Below are 16,265 nucleotides of genomic sequence, written 5' to 3'. Positions count from 1 at the left end.
TAATGAAAAAAAAAAATTCTGCAGGTCGTCTAATGTATGCAGGAATCTGGAATCAGGAATCAACATTAGTAGATGTCATATTTTTAGCGCAAATTTTAAATTCGATAAGAGGTGTGTGAGTGGGTGGTGCGTGCAAATATAAATCCAATTGAACTTCCGTAATTTACAAGTATTCAAAATGAATACGCAAACAAGAGAAGAAGTCAAATCAATTATTAGAAACCGATGGCCCAATCGTAAATTTGTAAGTTTATGATCTTTATATAATATATTTATGTTTTATTTTAACCTATCTTTATCAGTTTGTCTTGGTGTCTCTTGAAAAACTCCCTGAAGATGCTGAAATTCTCAACATATCAGGGTGTGAACTAGGCAGTGTAGGTTGTATAAACAATACATGGGGCCTACATATTTACCATAAGGTGAGTTCCTTTTTTCATATGTTTTCAATTCAAGGAATTTATTTTTGAATATCTTCACAGTATCCTGAGACAATTCGAAGGCGTGGAAGACCACGGAAAAGGAAGCCTTCTTTTCAATTTATTGCTTTGTAAATATATTATATACAAATAAAATTAAATAAAAGTATAAAGTTTTATTTATTATTCAAAATAAAGGGCGTGCAATATAAGCAATAAAGAATTACTTAACTAATTACATACAGGGCTAGTCACGAGAAGATTACTTCTGAAAATGATTTTTTCGCAACCCAAAATACTAATTTCTTGAGTCACTTGATACAACTCGAATCAAAAATTAAATGCTAAATCCACGATTGCTTAGGCTTTGATAGTGTCACTTTGACAATTACGGTAAAGGAGGTTACGTGAGTGTCCATAGACAACCCAGTTCAGTTTCGATGTGGATATCTTTACGATAAAGGTCCGCAGCATTATTTGGCATTCTCCGTAGATGAGAATCATGTTAGTTTTCTCATCATTTGAATAAGACATTGTGACGGGTTTCTCAACTGAACCTAACATACCATGCTTGTTAAGGAAAAAAATTATTGCACTTACAGCTTCGGTATAGGACAGATTAAGAGGTACTTCGAACTAATGGGGCTCTAATGGATTGGAATTAAGAATAAAGACGAAATTTAAATAAAAAATGTCAAAGTGACATTGACCACCCCAAAGCAATCGTGGATTCAGCACTTTATTTCTAATTCTGGCAGTATCGAGTAGTTCAGGGTATTAGTATTTTGGGTTGCGGAAATATAATTTTCAGAAGTAATCTTCTCGTGACTAGCCCTGTATATGAAAAGCGTGTTTGGCGTTTTTTGGTAAGGAGCTTATATTTTTTCTTATTATAGTCGTCGTCGTCGTCGTCCTCATCGTTGCAGTGATCTGTGAGAAAAATATTATCAATATTTCATAAGAATGATCATCAATGTGATGATTAGAATAAATTGAATAATGATCCCCACGAAAATGAATTAATTTTATTTAAAGTAATAAATCGTTTATTGTCAAAAGGTGATAAAGCTTTTATTAATTTTAAATGTGCAAAGTGATGTATTTGAATTAAATGTATTCTGTCGTACCCATTTTTAAAGCTGAAATAAACGATAAAGCGATAAATAGCCTGTTCAGAATACGATTTTTCACAATACCTACATTTCATAACTTGAATTTAAATTCGAATCTAACGAATAAATTGTGTTAAATCAATCTTTATGCGGTAAGTGATGTTAATATAGATGTTAGTGTTAAAATCAAGACATTGATATTATTACCTCTATTTTTGTGCTTCAACTTTCTCGACTGTGGCATGTATGAATTTGATCCTGCTGATATTTTAACGAATTTGTCGATTGAGAGAGTTAGAAATAAAATTGAATCAAGTTGCCATCCACTTCCAGACGATTCAAAATTACATGTCTGCGAATGAAAAATTAAATTAATACTAATAATAATAAGACATGTAAGTACTTACTTGGGCAATGAGATTTCGAAATAAAAGCGTCAAAATATCGTGTAGTTTCTCATTCGTTGTTGTTTTCAAAAATATTTTATTTTCAGTAGTAAAGTATTTATTTTCTCCGTTGACTTTATCATCGTCATCCGCCAGCCTTAACACATATTTGCTACATAATTCCAAATTAAATTTGAGAGCACCCAATTGTTTAATTTTTTTATGTAACAAATCTTTAATCATATTCATCGAATCAACCAACAACTCGAAAAGTTCCACATGGTTATGGTTGTAGAGAATGTAGGTCTCAACGCGCGATTTGAACGCCAATAATGGCTGTAAAGGAGAAATTAATACCAAAATTTAGTTAAAATAAAGACTACTTACTTTGATTAGAGATAACCTTCGTAGTGGAGCTGATGTTAATGATGATGTTGATTGCTGGTGCTGGTGCTGCTGCAGTCCACTTCCTTGAGGTTGATGATGATGATGATGGGAAAATGCTTGTAGTTTTTCGTCTAGTAAATGTTTTAAACATTGAAGTTGAATAAATTTTGTTTGATTTTTGCGTTTTTCCCAGACAGATTTTGATGAACTCAACAATAGGTTTTTACATTCTTTTGTTGACTTTGCAATTTCTTCATTGATTTCGGTCACATTTTCTTTCGAATCCAAAGAAATATTGTTCAACATGTTTTCTATGTTCTTGATTTGTTCATCCATGCTAGTAGATGATGTTGATGAAGATGCTGATGATGACGATGACGACGACGATGATGATAGTTTCGTTGATTTATTCATGTTTCTCAAATTCAAAAACGTTGGCCTTTTCTGCCTTACCAACGTCTTTCTGCCCTCTGAAGATGATACTTGATCCTTTACCGCTCAACAAATAATTTCGAAGCTCGGAATTATCCAAAAAGTTTTGCGCCAAACGTTTTGGTAAAAAGAGATCACCTTTTCCATCAACAGAACAAACAACCGAATTTCCAAATTTTGTTTTAATACACTTTATATTAATAATTTTATACGAATGATCAACTACTAAGTCTTCATTTGCCCGAACACGATTGGGCAATGTGCATGAAGCGGTGTCATTTAATGACTGAAGAGTATTATGATGATTGGAATTCATTTTAATGATTTAAGTAATGCACGCGGACAGTAAAACTAGAATGAAGTGTCTGAAACTGAAATAAATAATAGATCTCCTTGTATGAAATAATTTATTACGTCACACAAAAATGATAAACAAAAGCGTAAATTTGATTGGTTCTAAAATTAAAATATTTCATCATCGGTAGAAACCACCGAAGAAGAGGAAGAAGACGATGAAATATGTATAGTACTTGCTAATGTATATTTTTTCGAATGTAATTTAATACAACACCTTTTAAATGACTGTATTGAAAATAATGGTTTGTTGATGCACCATCCACACCAAGACCCAGAATCACCTACGTATTGGTACAATTTAGTAGATTTTATGACATAATGTAAAACAACTTTTTTTAGTTTAATACTAAAATCTGAATAAGATGTAACGTTTAATGAAATTATGTGGTCCACACATTTAAAACATACTCCAAACATACAGAGGTATTCATCATCACCAAACGTAACATCATAAAAATCGAAATTTATGCAAATGTACTTGTATCTTTGTATATTTCGAATATGTAGTCCGTATTCATTATAATAAGGGTTTTGGTATATCAGTAATTTCATAAAGTTTTCACACTTCACTCTTTCACCCCACGTATAATTTTGATTAAGACAATTTTCACATTGACAATTAGCAAATTCGGTACCACTTTCAGCATTTTCAACGGAGATTATAATATCATTCTCAAGTCTTTCAGTCCAATAAAATTTGAGAAAATCGTACCATAAAATTGTCGGTAAAATATTGTATAAATTAACAATGCTATTTCCAAATGGAAAAGATTTTATTATTTGTATAAACGTTAAGTTTTGCAACGATTTTGGAGCTGAACCACTCATTTTTACTGTAATTGATTGATTGATTAGCAAACGACAGCACGACTTATTGCAATTGATTCGACTGGAAATATAAGAATATAAAACACGGAACTTTACCACTGAGGGAACGTTTTTTAATAAATCTGGGAAACCACGATTACCATAAATTACGTAATTGAACGGAAAACCTAACCAATAAACTAATTTGATAAAAAGCTGTAGTTTTCCTTAATATTTCATTAATCAGTAATAATGTTAAAAACTGATTTACTCATCATTCTGACAAATTGGGATAATTTAAATCAAATTGTTTTTCATTAGAACAATTTATTTCGAATATCGACAAATCTTTAATATTCGATCGGGTGAACACAATTAAATTCATATTATTAAAAACCGTTAACACTGATCGAGTTGGTGATGTAATATTTTCTACAGATAAGACGGAAACATTACCACTAACAGAATGTTTTTTATAAAACACGGAAACCACTTTTACCACAACTTCGTATTTTTACAAAATCCTTTAAACTAATTTGTTAAAAAACGGTAGTTTTATTAGCATTTTATTTATAAAACTTATAAAAAATATAAGTATAATATAAGTATAATTAAAATTTTTAATTTACTCATTATCATCTTCTATTTCTTCTCCTTCTTCTTCTTTATTTTCGAATGTTACAAGCCGAGATAGTAAATTCTTAATTTGAATCAAAATGTTTTCATTGGGGCAATTTATTCCGAATATCGACAAATCTTTGATAGCGGATCGTGTGACCGCATTTAAAAATTCATCGAACTCAAAGAAATTCATTTTATTAAAAAAGTACATTTTTCCGTTAACATATCGTATTGCACCTAATAATTTATGTGCAGGAACGCCTGGAAATCGTTCCGATATCAAGCCGACACTATTTATTTTATTAGAACACGGATTAATGTTTACAAATTTATTATGATCGAGAAATAATATCACATCACCAGAATAAGTCATTAATGCTGAACGAATTGGTGATGAAATGTTAAACATTTTTTCTACAGTTATCGGGTTATTATTTTTACTTGATAATGTTAATTGAGGTAATTTTACGATATAAATTTGATTTTTTACAATAATCATTACTTTTTCTTCATTATTTGAAGGCAATTGAAATATTACAGAAATTTCCTTAAAATCCAATGGAAGAAATTTCAACCAATCAGTAATTAACATTGGTTTCGTATATGAATTTTTTCCAATTTCGATTAACCATACCCATTTTTTGTAAAAAATATAAAAATGGTTTTTTACAATTAAAAACGTACTGATTTTTTTATTTAATTTACACAAATCCGGATATGTTTCATTTTGTCCTGAACTCGATGAAGATGAGCTGATACTAGTGGTAGCTGTAGTAGTAGTAGTTGTGGTTGTTGTTGTAGCAGTAGTTGGAAAAGTATTTTCATTCTTCTGGTTAATGCTTTTGGTAGTAGGCAAATATGTTCCATATAAATTTTCAATTGCTCGTATATCATCAGTATCTAAAGATTTTTTACCATGTTGATAATAAGCATACATAATAGATGAATTTATATATGAATGTTGTAATCCTAAGGTATGTCCGATTTCGTGAAGAATAACAGACAAAAAATCTAAATCATTTTCGTTTGGGTTATCGTAAAAATTCCATCTTTCCGCTGAATCAATATGCACTTCCGATACATTTGAATGATTAGGATAATCAGCATGTGCTAAAACTCCTCCTTCTCCATCTAATTTACTAGAGCAGGGTCTTCGATGTATGAAATAAGAATGCACACCGTTGGCGAATGTAATAAAAATATTTGGAAATCTGCTGAAATTCTCTTCGATAAACTTAAAATTGGTATTTTGCTCCCAAATTTGAAATGCTTCACGAATAATTTTTTTAATTTTTTCATCTCTCATATATGCACGCCACGTGAGGTTCATGTGATGCCATATTTTATCTTTCTTTACATTAAAATCCGATAAGGTATCCGGTATACCACAACGAGGACGTTCGATAAATTTTAATGTTTCGTTATCAATCTCTCCAGTCGAATTTAAGCTGTAGAATTCTTGAAATTCAAATAAAGCAGATCTTATTTTTTCGTTATTATTTTCTAATAATGATAAGGAGTCTGATGATGATAATGATGATGATGATTCGTCAGTACTATCACCGAAAAGATACCCATATTTATACAAATAATGAACTACAATTTTCTTTTCATCTTCACTATTACTGTTGAGATAATTCCCATAAATTATCATGCGATTTAAACATAACCACAAAACTAATAACAAAGTCGTTTTCATCATTATTTATTCGTAAAGATGAAGTGTTTAACTAAGAAAAAAATCGTAGTTACGTCTTTATATATCTATATTGAAATCAAATACATATGTATTTATAATTACATAGTACAAACATATTTATCATTACAATAGAAGCTGTAGGCACCTATGTATTACTACAATTCATATTGTACAATTTGATTTCTATTTAATTTATTGTATGTAAATGTAAGTAAGCCTGAAAGTAGTACGATTAGAGACATTTCAATAATCGATATAACTAACAAGAAATCATTGTAATGTTTGCATTTTGCTAATTTTACTTTTTCATCAAATTCATTAAAAATATTATTTACAACATTATTCCATACAGATGAAAAATTCATTGACGGTTCTGATGGTTTTATTATTGAAATTGAAGACGTAGTTATTGGTACTTCCGCTGACTGTGATAATTGTGTTGGTGGAATAAATAACGAATTTGATAATTTAATCCAATCAGAATCGAAATAAGATCGATTTTGAAAAACAAATCTTAATTTATAAAATATTGTTCGATTTGATGATGTCATCATACTCGTTATTGTTGGTGGCATCGTCGTCGTCGTCTCGGTTGCCGATATCGATGAATCGTAATCGAAATTATTTTCTTCATCTTGAAAAATTGAAAGTTGAAAATCTCGCCCCATATTTTTCATCATCATCCAATTATCAGGCCATGTATCGTTAAAATTATCACTAATGGAGATATAACATTCAATTATATCCGAAGTACGTTGTACATGTAGAATGTTGTTAATTAATACAACAAATAATACATATATATTCATCATCTTCTTATTGTGTTTTATGATGTTGTTGTTGATGATGATGATGATGATGATGATGATGATGGTTTCGTTTGATGTCAATACACCTGGGGCAATTTTCTAAAGAGGGTGGTGGTCCGTCAATTACATCGACGTTCTCGTTGTAGTCGTTGTCACAATAGTAATGTTCCAAACAGGGTAAATGATTTTTGATATCGGAATCTTCTTTAAAAATTGCTGGTAACTGGTTGTAAATTTGAAATAAATCAATCGAAGATAAATTAATCAATTGAAATTTAATTTTATCCAGTAGATAAATTTTGGTTTCTTCAAAATACAAAATTTCTTGTAATAACTTTTTCTGTCTAATCACTTCACTACAACGATTACTGCTGCTGCTGCTGCTGCTGCTGCTGCTACCGTTATTGCTACTACTGCTAGTATCACTACTGTTATTGTTCATAGCAACACACACACAAATAATTTGATTTAATTTGATTTATGGAAGATCATTTATATAACATTTCTCCCTCTTTTTTACTATTAGTTTTCATATAAAGATTATTATTTTTACCATTTTTGATGACAATAAATATTATACAATATGTATTTGAATAAAAATTTTGGTACAAAAAAATCTTGATCTTATTTCAAAGGTTGCAACTCTCAAATATATGAGCTGTCACACTATTTTTCATCATAAATTTTGGATCAGTCTCATTACGTATGCGAAAAAGAGATAGAGCATTGTCGAAAGAGGAAACTATATGAAAGATCATATTAAGACAAAAATCAGTCAGTGTTTCTACGTATAGAATGAATAAAGTGTCGAAGAGTGTTTCTGAAAATGGATCAATTTTGTTGTGAAGATGCAATCAAAATTTCAATAAGTAACATTGAGAATGATGCGTATTGTTCGTTTTCCGATTTTCTTCAAAAAAATAATGATAACATCATCATCATCAACAACAACAACAACAACAACAACATCACCATCAACACCAACATCGAGAAAAGTGTCATCTATAAATTTTATATCGATCTTATTCTTACGTGCAACAGATACATCGATAAAAAAATTTCATTTTATAGTGTAATGAGTGAAATAAAAAAAATACATCTTTTGTATAATAAACTAAAAGTGATTATCCCCCCCATCAAATGGAGATTTAAAACCAAATGCAAAAAATGTAAAAAGAAAAAGAAGACCATCAATTTACTGCGACGACTCCCGTAAGAATGATGGTGATTAAATTAGATCTTATTAGGTATGTAGTAGGAATAAATTTAGACCAATCATAATCATTATCAATAGGTACTTTATTTGTCATCTAGAAGAAACAGAAGTTAGTTGTTAGCTAGCTAGCTAGCTGATAATATTGATGTGTTGGTGATTTCCTCAGCTCTCTACGAAATAATTAATAATGAAGATTATCGTGTGTGACATCCAAGGATTTTGTATTCCTGAATTTATTCCGAAAGAGCTTACACTGTTCGACGGAAAACAGATCAGCCATTACTTTTTCAAGTCTCCAACACCGTACCAATCACTTGATCCAGAATCGCGTCGACAAGTCAACTATTTAGAAAAATCGCATCACATGATACGATACACTTCAGGAATAATTCCATACCAAGAAATCGACAACATTTTAGGATATCATTTCGATTCCGAACATGGTGAGCGGGTCGATGTGATCTACGTTAAAGGAAGAATGAATGTAATTTTCTTAAAAGACTACTTCAAATATCACACCGACACCATTACATGGTCTCCTGAAATTATTAATATAGAAAAAGACGTCAACACCACAATTCAATGCATCGAGAAATTTCCAAAGGCCATTCCGTTCTGCATGTATCATGAATATGCTTCAGGAAATAAAAAACTATGTATTTGTAGCGCCAATAATGCACATTATTTATATAATTGGATATGTAATAATAAAATTTATAAGAAATAAAATTTGTGTTTCGAACACTTTTGTCACCTTCTACAAGCTTAATTAATACAAATTCATAATTAAAATGATAAAATTAGAAATATCAACGTTTGCGGTGAATGCAATATGCTTTCGTATCTGCAGGAAAACCACTTGCGGCTTCAATATCAACCTTAAGAATCGATTCGAAAGTCACTAACTTGGTTGATTGCACTTTAAAAATAATATTTAAATTACTACAACTACTCTGTACCTTGGAATTCAAATCATAGAGCTCCTTTAACCCTCTGGTCCCCTTTTTGTTGTTTCTTAAACAAATTTTAAATTACGTCGTAATTAATCTGACATCTGTTATAGCCAACTGGCATTGTGATTTTGTGAAGATTTTTGTTGGAAAAGCATTCCCGAAGTATCTTTTACCTTTCTGAGGGTAAATTGAGGTCTCTCGAACCCGATTTTTTCATTCGCAGACATGCAATTTTGAATCGTCTGGAAGTGGATGGCAACTTGATTCAATTTTATTTCTAACTCTCTCAATCGACAAATTCGTTAAAATATCAGCAGGATCAAATTCATACATGCCACAGTCGAGGAAGTTGAAGCACAAAAATAGAGGTAATAATATCAATGTCTTGATTTTAACACTAACATCTATATTAACATCATTTACCGCATAAAGATTGATTTAACACAATTTATTCGTTAGATTCGAATTTAAATTCAAATTATGAAATGTAGAAAAATCGTATTCTGAACAGGCTATTTACGACGACTCCTTACCTAAAAACGCCAAACACGCTTTTCATATATGTAATTAGTTAAGTAATTCTTTATTGCTTATATTGCACGCCCTTTATTTTGAATAATAAATAAAACTTTATACTTTTATTTAATTTTATTTGTATATAATATATTTACAAAGCAATAAATTGAAAAGAAGGCTTCCTTTTCCGTGGTCTTCCACGCCTTCGAATTGTCTCAGGATACTGTGAAGATATTCAAAAATAAATTCCTTGAATTGAAAATATATGAAAAAAGGAACTCACCTTATGGTAAATATGTAGGCCCCATGTATTGTTTATACAACCTACACTGCCTAGTTCACACCCTGATATATTGAGAATTTCAGCATCTTCAGGGAGTTTTTCAAGAGACACCAAGACAAACTGATAAAGATAGGTTAAAATAAAACATAAATATATTATATGTATAAAGATCATAAACTTACAAATTTACGATTGGGCCATCGGTTTCTAATAATTGATTTGACTTCTTCTCTTGTTTGCGTATTCATTTTGAATACTTGTAAATTACGGAAGTTCAATTGGATTTATATTTGCACGCACCACCCACTCACACACCTCTTATCGAATTCAAAATTTGCGCTAAAAATATGACATCTACTAATGTTGATCGATTTGCAGATTCCTGCATACATTAGACGACCTGCAGAATTTTTTTTTTTCATTAATTTATTATTATATAGGTACTCGATCGCTATAATAGTGTCATTGCCCATACACTTTTTACATATTTCCAGAAAATTTTTTAATCGATAATACAGATTTCTACCATTTCTACGATGGATAGATGGCGTGCACTCCACCATTTTTAAATATCCCGCTACAGAAAATCGTACATACGACCCACCAAAAGTCTCATAAAAAATACAAGCAGCGACTGAAAATCTCAAACACCTTGTTTATACCCTGCGAACTATTTTAAATTTTTGTCTTGTTTGAAAACATCTAGTTTGGTCTGTTATCAATGTTTGCGGTTATTCCGAGAAACGCGGAAATCAGACCAAATGACCACACCCAAATAACGAACTATTTTACATGTTTTTTCCGAGAAATTATAATATTTTTTTCCGAGAAATTGCAATTTTTTCCGAGAACCGCACTCAAATTTTTTTGAATTTTTTGCTCTCTCTCTAGCGCCCTCTATGATTGTCACCCAAACCGTCACCGCCATCTTGATCCTCTACCAGCTGTCACAATTAAAGACGCCATCTTGAACGATCAAATGTCAAATTTACAGCCATCTGTCAATTCAAATTTCCCGCCGCCAGCTGTCAAATTTCCACCGCCATCTGTCAAATTTTTAAATTTCCCGCCGTTTAGCCGCGCACGCGCAAATTGAACTGTTTATCGGCTCGCGGCGCCTCCAACCGGCTACACATTTCAATTTCCCGCCACCAGCTGTCAAATTCCCACCGCCATCTGTCAAATTTTTAAATCACCCGCCACCTGATTGGCAGATGACCAGCAATACGCCGGAAGAGCCGCCGACACCATCTGTGCGCCTGATTGGTAGATGACCAGCAATACATCACCGGACGGGCGCTCGAGATTACGACTTCCGCTGCAGAACCGGCTTTGTATCACTACTTTCGTGCTCTTCTTTGCGAATTCAAGCTAGAAAACAACGAAAATCGGCGAGAAATCGTCGTTTTGCATCGAAAAATGCGGTTTTCTGTAAGAATTTTGATGATTTTGTGCAGAATTCTGCTGTTTTCTTGCAATTCAGCCGTTGAATCTTGGTAAAAAGTCATGATTTTGTAGATTTCGTGCTCTTCTTTGCGAATTCAAGCCAGAAAACAACGAAAATCGGCGAGAAATCGTCGTTTTGCATCGAAATATGCGGTTATCTGTAAGAATTTTGATGATTTCGTGCAGAATTCTGCTGTTTTCTTGCAATTCAGCCGTAGAATCTTGGTAAAAAGTGATGATTTTGTAGATTTCGTGCTCTTCTTTGCGAATTCAAGCCTGAAAACAACGAAAATCGGCGAGAAATCGTTGTTTTGCATCGAAATATGCGGTTTTCTGTAAGAATTTTGATGATTTCGTGCAGAATTCTGCTGTTTTCTTGCATTCAGCCGTTGAATTTTGGTAAAAAGTCATGATTTTGTAGATTTCGTGCTCCTCTTTGCGAATTCAAGCCAGAAAACAACGAAAATCGGCGAGAATTCGTCGTTTTGCATCGAAATATGCGGTTTTCTGTAAGAATTTTGATGATTTCGTGCAGAATTCTGCTGTTATCTTGCAATTCAGCCGTTGAAACTTGGTAAAAAGTCATGATTTTGTAGATTTCGTGCTCTTCTTTGCGAATTCAAGCCAGAAAACAACGAAAATCGGCAAGAAATCGTTGTTTTGCATCGAAATATGCGGTTTTCTGTAAGAATTTTGATGATTTCGTGCAGAATTCTGCTGTTTTCTTGCAATTCAGCCGTTGAATCTTGGTAAAAAGTCATGATTTTGTAGATTTCGTGCTCTTCTTTGCGAATTCAAGATAGAAAACAACGAAAATCAGCAAGAAATCGTCGTTTTGCATCGAAATATGCGGTTTTCTCTAAGAATTTTGATGATTTCGTGCAGAATTCTGCTGTTTTCTTGCAATTCAGCCGTTGAATCTTGGTAAAAAGTCATGATTTTGTAGATTTCGTGCTCTTCTTTGCGAATTCAAGCCAGAAAACAACGAAAATCGGCGAGAAATCGTCGTTTTGCATCGAAATATGCGGTTTTCTGTAAGAATTTTGATGATTTCGTGCAGAATTCTGCTGTTTTCTTGTAATTCAGCCGTTGAATCTAGGTAAAAAGTCATGATTTTGTAGATTTCGTGCTCTTCTTGGCAAATTCAAGATAGAAAACAACGAAAATCGGCGAGAAATCGTTGTTTTGCATCGAAATATGCGGTTTTCTGTTAGAATTTTGATGATTTCGTGCAGAATTCTGCTGTTTTTTTGCAATTCAGCCGTTGAATCTAGGTAAAAAGTCATGATTTTGTAGATTTCGTGCTCTTCTTTGCGAATTCAAGCCAGAAAACAACGAAAATCGGCGAGAAATAATCGTTTTGCATCGAAATATGCGGTTTTCTGTAAGAATTTTGATGATTTCGTGCAGAATTCTGCTGTTTTCATGCAATTCAGCCGTTGAATCTTGGTAAAAAGTTATGATTTTGTAGATTTCGTGCTCTTCTTTGCGAATTCAAGCCAGAAAACAACGAAAATCGGCGAGAAATCGTCGTTTTGCATCGAAATATGCGGTTTTCTGTAAGAATTTTGATGATTTCGTGCAGAATTCTGCTGTTATCTTGCAATTCAGCCGTTGAAGCTTGGTAAAAAGTCATGATTTTGTAGATTTCGAGCTCTTCTTTGCGAATTCAAGCCAGAAAACAACGAAAATCGGCAAGAAATCGTTGTTTTGCATCGAAATATGCGGTTTTCTGTAAGAATTTTGATGATTTCGTGCATAATTTTGCTGTTTTCTTGCAATTCAGCCGTTGAATCTTGGTAAAAAGTCATGATTTTGTAGATTTCGTGCTCTTCTTTGCGAATTCAAGCCAGAAAACAACGAAAATCGGCGAGAAATCGTCGTTTTGCATCGAAATATGCGGTTTTCTGTAAGAATTTTGATGATTTCGTGCAGAATTCTGCTGTTTTCTTGCAATTCAGCCGTAGAATCTTGGTAAAAAGTGATGATTTTGTAGATTTCGTGCTCTTCTTTGCGAATTCAAGCCAGAAAACAACGAAAATCGGCGAGAAATCGTTGTTTTGCATCGAAATATGCGGTTTTCTGTAAGAATTTTGATGATTTCGTGCAGAATTCTGCTGTTTTCTTGCATTCAGCCGTTGAATCTTGGTAAAAAGTCATGATTTTGTAGATTTCGTGCTCCTCTTTGCGAATTCAAGCCAGAAAACAACGAAAATCGGCGAGAAATCGTCGTTTTGCATCGAAATATGCGGTTTTCTGTAAGAATTTTGATGATTTCGTGCAGAATTCTGCTGTTATCTTGCAATTCAGCCGTTGAATCTTGGTAAAAAGTCATGATTTTGTAGATTTCGTGCTCTTCTTTGCGAATTCAACCCAGAAAACAACGAAAATCGGCGAGAAATAATCGTTTTGCATCGAAATATGCGGTTTTCTGTAAGAATTTTGATGATTTCGTGCAGAATTCTGCTGTTTTCATGCAATTCAGCCGTTGAATCTTGGTAAAAAGTTATGATTTTGTAGATTTCGTGCTCTTCTTTGCGAATTCAAGCCAGAAAACAACGAAAATCGGCGAGAAATCGTCGTTTTGCATCGAAATATGCGGTTTTCTGTAAGAATTTTGATGATTTCGTGCAGAATTCTGCTGTTATCTTGCAATTCAGCCGTTGAAGCTTGGTAAAAAGTCATGATTTTGTAGATTTCGTGCTCTTCTTTGCGAATTCAAGCCAGAAAACAACGAAAATCGGCAAGAAATCGTTGTTTTGCATCGAAATATGCGGTTTTCTGTAAGAATTTTGATGATTTCGTGCATAATTTTGCTGTTTTCTTGCAATTCAGCCGTTGAATCTTGGTAAAAAGTCATGATTTTGTAGATTTCGTGCTCTTCTTTGCGAATTCAAGCTAGAAAACAACGAAAATCGGCGAGAAATCGTCGTTTTGCATCGAAAAATGCGGTTTTCTGTAAGAATTTTGATGATTTTGTGCAGAATTCTGCTGTTTTCTTGCAATTCAGCCGTTGAATCTTGGTAAAAAGTCATGATTTTGTAGATTTCGTGCTCTTCTTTGCGAATTCAAGCCAGAAAACAACGAAAATCGGCGAGAAATCGTCGTTTTGCATCGAAATATGCGGTTATCTGTAAGAATTTTGATGATTTCGTGCAGAATTCTGCTGTTTTCTTGCAATTCAGCCGTAGAATCTTGGTAAAAAGTGATGATTTTGTAGATTTCGTGCTCTTCTTTGCGAATTCAAGCCAGAAAACAACGAAAATCGGCGAGAAATCGTTGTTTTGCATCGAAATATGCGGTTTTCTGTAAGAATTTTGATGATTTCGTGCAGAATTCTGCTGTTTTCTTGCATTCAGCCGTTGAATTTTGGTAAAAAGTCATGATTTTGTAGATTTCGTGCTCCTCTTTGCGAATTCAAGCCAGAAAACAACGAAAATCGGCGAGAATTCGTCGTTTTGCATCGAAATATGCGGTTTTCTGTAAGAATTTTGATGATTTCGTGCAGAATTCTGCTGTTATCTTGCAATTCAGCCGTTGAAACTTGGTAAAAAGTCATGATTTTGTAGATTTCGTGCTCTTCTTTGCGAATTCAAGCCAGAAAACAACGAAAATCGGCAAGAAATCGTTGTTTTGCATCGAAATATGCGGTTTTCTGTAAGAATTTTGATGATTTCGTGCAGAATTCTGCTGTTTTCTTGCAATTCAGCCGTTGAATCTTGGTAAAAAGTCATGATTTTGTAGATTTCGTGCTCTTCTTTGCGAATTCAAGATAGAAAACAACGAAAATCAGCAAGAAATCGTCGTTTTGCATCGAAATATGCGGTTTTCTCTAAGAATTTTGATGATTTCGTGCAGAATTCTGCTGTTTTCTTGCAATTCAGCCGTTGAATCTTGGTAAAAAGTCATGATTTTGTAGATTTCGTGCTCTTCTTTGCGAATTCAAGCCAGAAAACAACGAAAATCGGCGAGAAATCGTCGTTTTGCATCGAAATATGCGGTTTTCTGTAAGAATTTTGATGATTTCGTGCAGAATTCTGCTGTTTTCTCGTAATGCAGCCGTTGAATCTAGGTAAAAAGTCATGATTTTGTAGATTTCGTGCTCTTCTTGGCAAATTCAAGATAGAAAACAACGAAAATCGGCGAGAAATCGTTGTTTTGCATCGAAATATGCGGTTTTCTGTTAGAATTTTGATGATTTCGTGCAGAATTCTGCTGTTTTTTTGCAATTCAGCCGTTGAATCTAGGTAAAAAGTCATGATTTTGTAGATTTCGTGCTCTTCTTTGCGAATTCAAGCCAGAAAACAACGAAAATCGGCGAGAAATAATCGTTTTGCATCGAAATATGCGGTTTTCTGTAAGAATTTTGATGATTTCGTGCAGAATTCTGCTGTTTTCATGCAATTCAGCCGTTGAATCTTGGTAAAAAGTTATGATTTTGTAGATTTCGTGCTCTTCTTTGCGAATTCAAGCCAGAAAACAACGAAAATCGGCGAGAAATCGTCGTTTTGCATCGAAATATGCGGTTTTCTGTAAGAATTTTGATGATTTCGTGCAGAATTCTGCTGTTATCTTGCAATTCAGCCGTTGAAGCTTGGTAAAAAGTCATGATTTTGTAGATTTCGAGCTCTTCTTTGCGAATTCAAGCCAGAAAACAACGAAAATCGGCAAGAAATCGTTGTTTTGCATCGAAATATGCGGTTTTCTGTAAGAATTTTGATGATTTCGTGCATAATTTTGCTGTTTTCTTGCAATTCAGCCGTTGAATCTTGGTAAAAAGTCATGATTTTGTAGATTTCGTGCTCTTCTTTGCGAATTCAAG

General features: G+C 33.1%; 1 protein-coding gene across 1 annotated transcript; it reads right to left on the bottom strand.

Moving 5' to 3' along the window:
• Positions 1-966: 966 nt before the first annotated feature.
• Positions 967-3,052, bottom strand: LOC148165948 (uncharacterized). Its single transcript, XM_088049573.1, has 8 exons — positions 2,926-3,052; positions 2,854-2,874; positions 2,305-2,801; positions 1,939-2,253; positions 1,739-1,883; positions 1,214-1,349; positions 1,020-1,055; positions 967-976 (listed from the first exon to the last, which is right to left on the bottom strand). The coding sequence occupies exons 1-8, from the start codon at positions 3,050-3,052 to the stop codon at positions 967-969; spliced, it is 1,287 nt and encodes a 428-aa protein (XP_087905699.1).
• Between the last annotated feature and the right edge of the window lie 13,213 nt (positions 3,053-16,265).

This window comes from Gnatocerus cornutus, unplaced genomic scaffold, assembly GCF_029298725.1.
Source record: "Gnatocerus cornutus isolate USDA-ARS CGAHR unplaced genomic scaffold, icGnaCorn1.1 ctg00000103.1, whole genome shotgun sequence".
Lineage (NCBI taxonomy): Eukaryota > Metazoa > Arthropoda > Insecta > Coleoptera > Tenebrionidae > Gnatocerus > Gnatocerus cornutus.
This window is presented reverse-complemented; position numbering and strand designations above follow the sequence as displayed.

Coding starts and splice junctions, on each gene's coding strand:
- LOC148165948 (XM_088049573.1), bottom strand. CDS start 3,052: ATGAATTCCAATCATCATAATACTCTTCAGTCATTAAATGACACCGCT. Junction 2,875..2,925: donor TAAAATTATTAATATAAAGT/GTATTAAAACAA, acceptor TTGATGGAAAAG/GTGATCTCTTTTTACCAAAA. Junction 1,056..1,213: donor CTTCTGAAAATTATATTTCC/GCAACCCAAAAT, acceptor GAGCCCCATTAG/TTCGAAGTACCTCTTAATCT.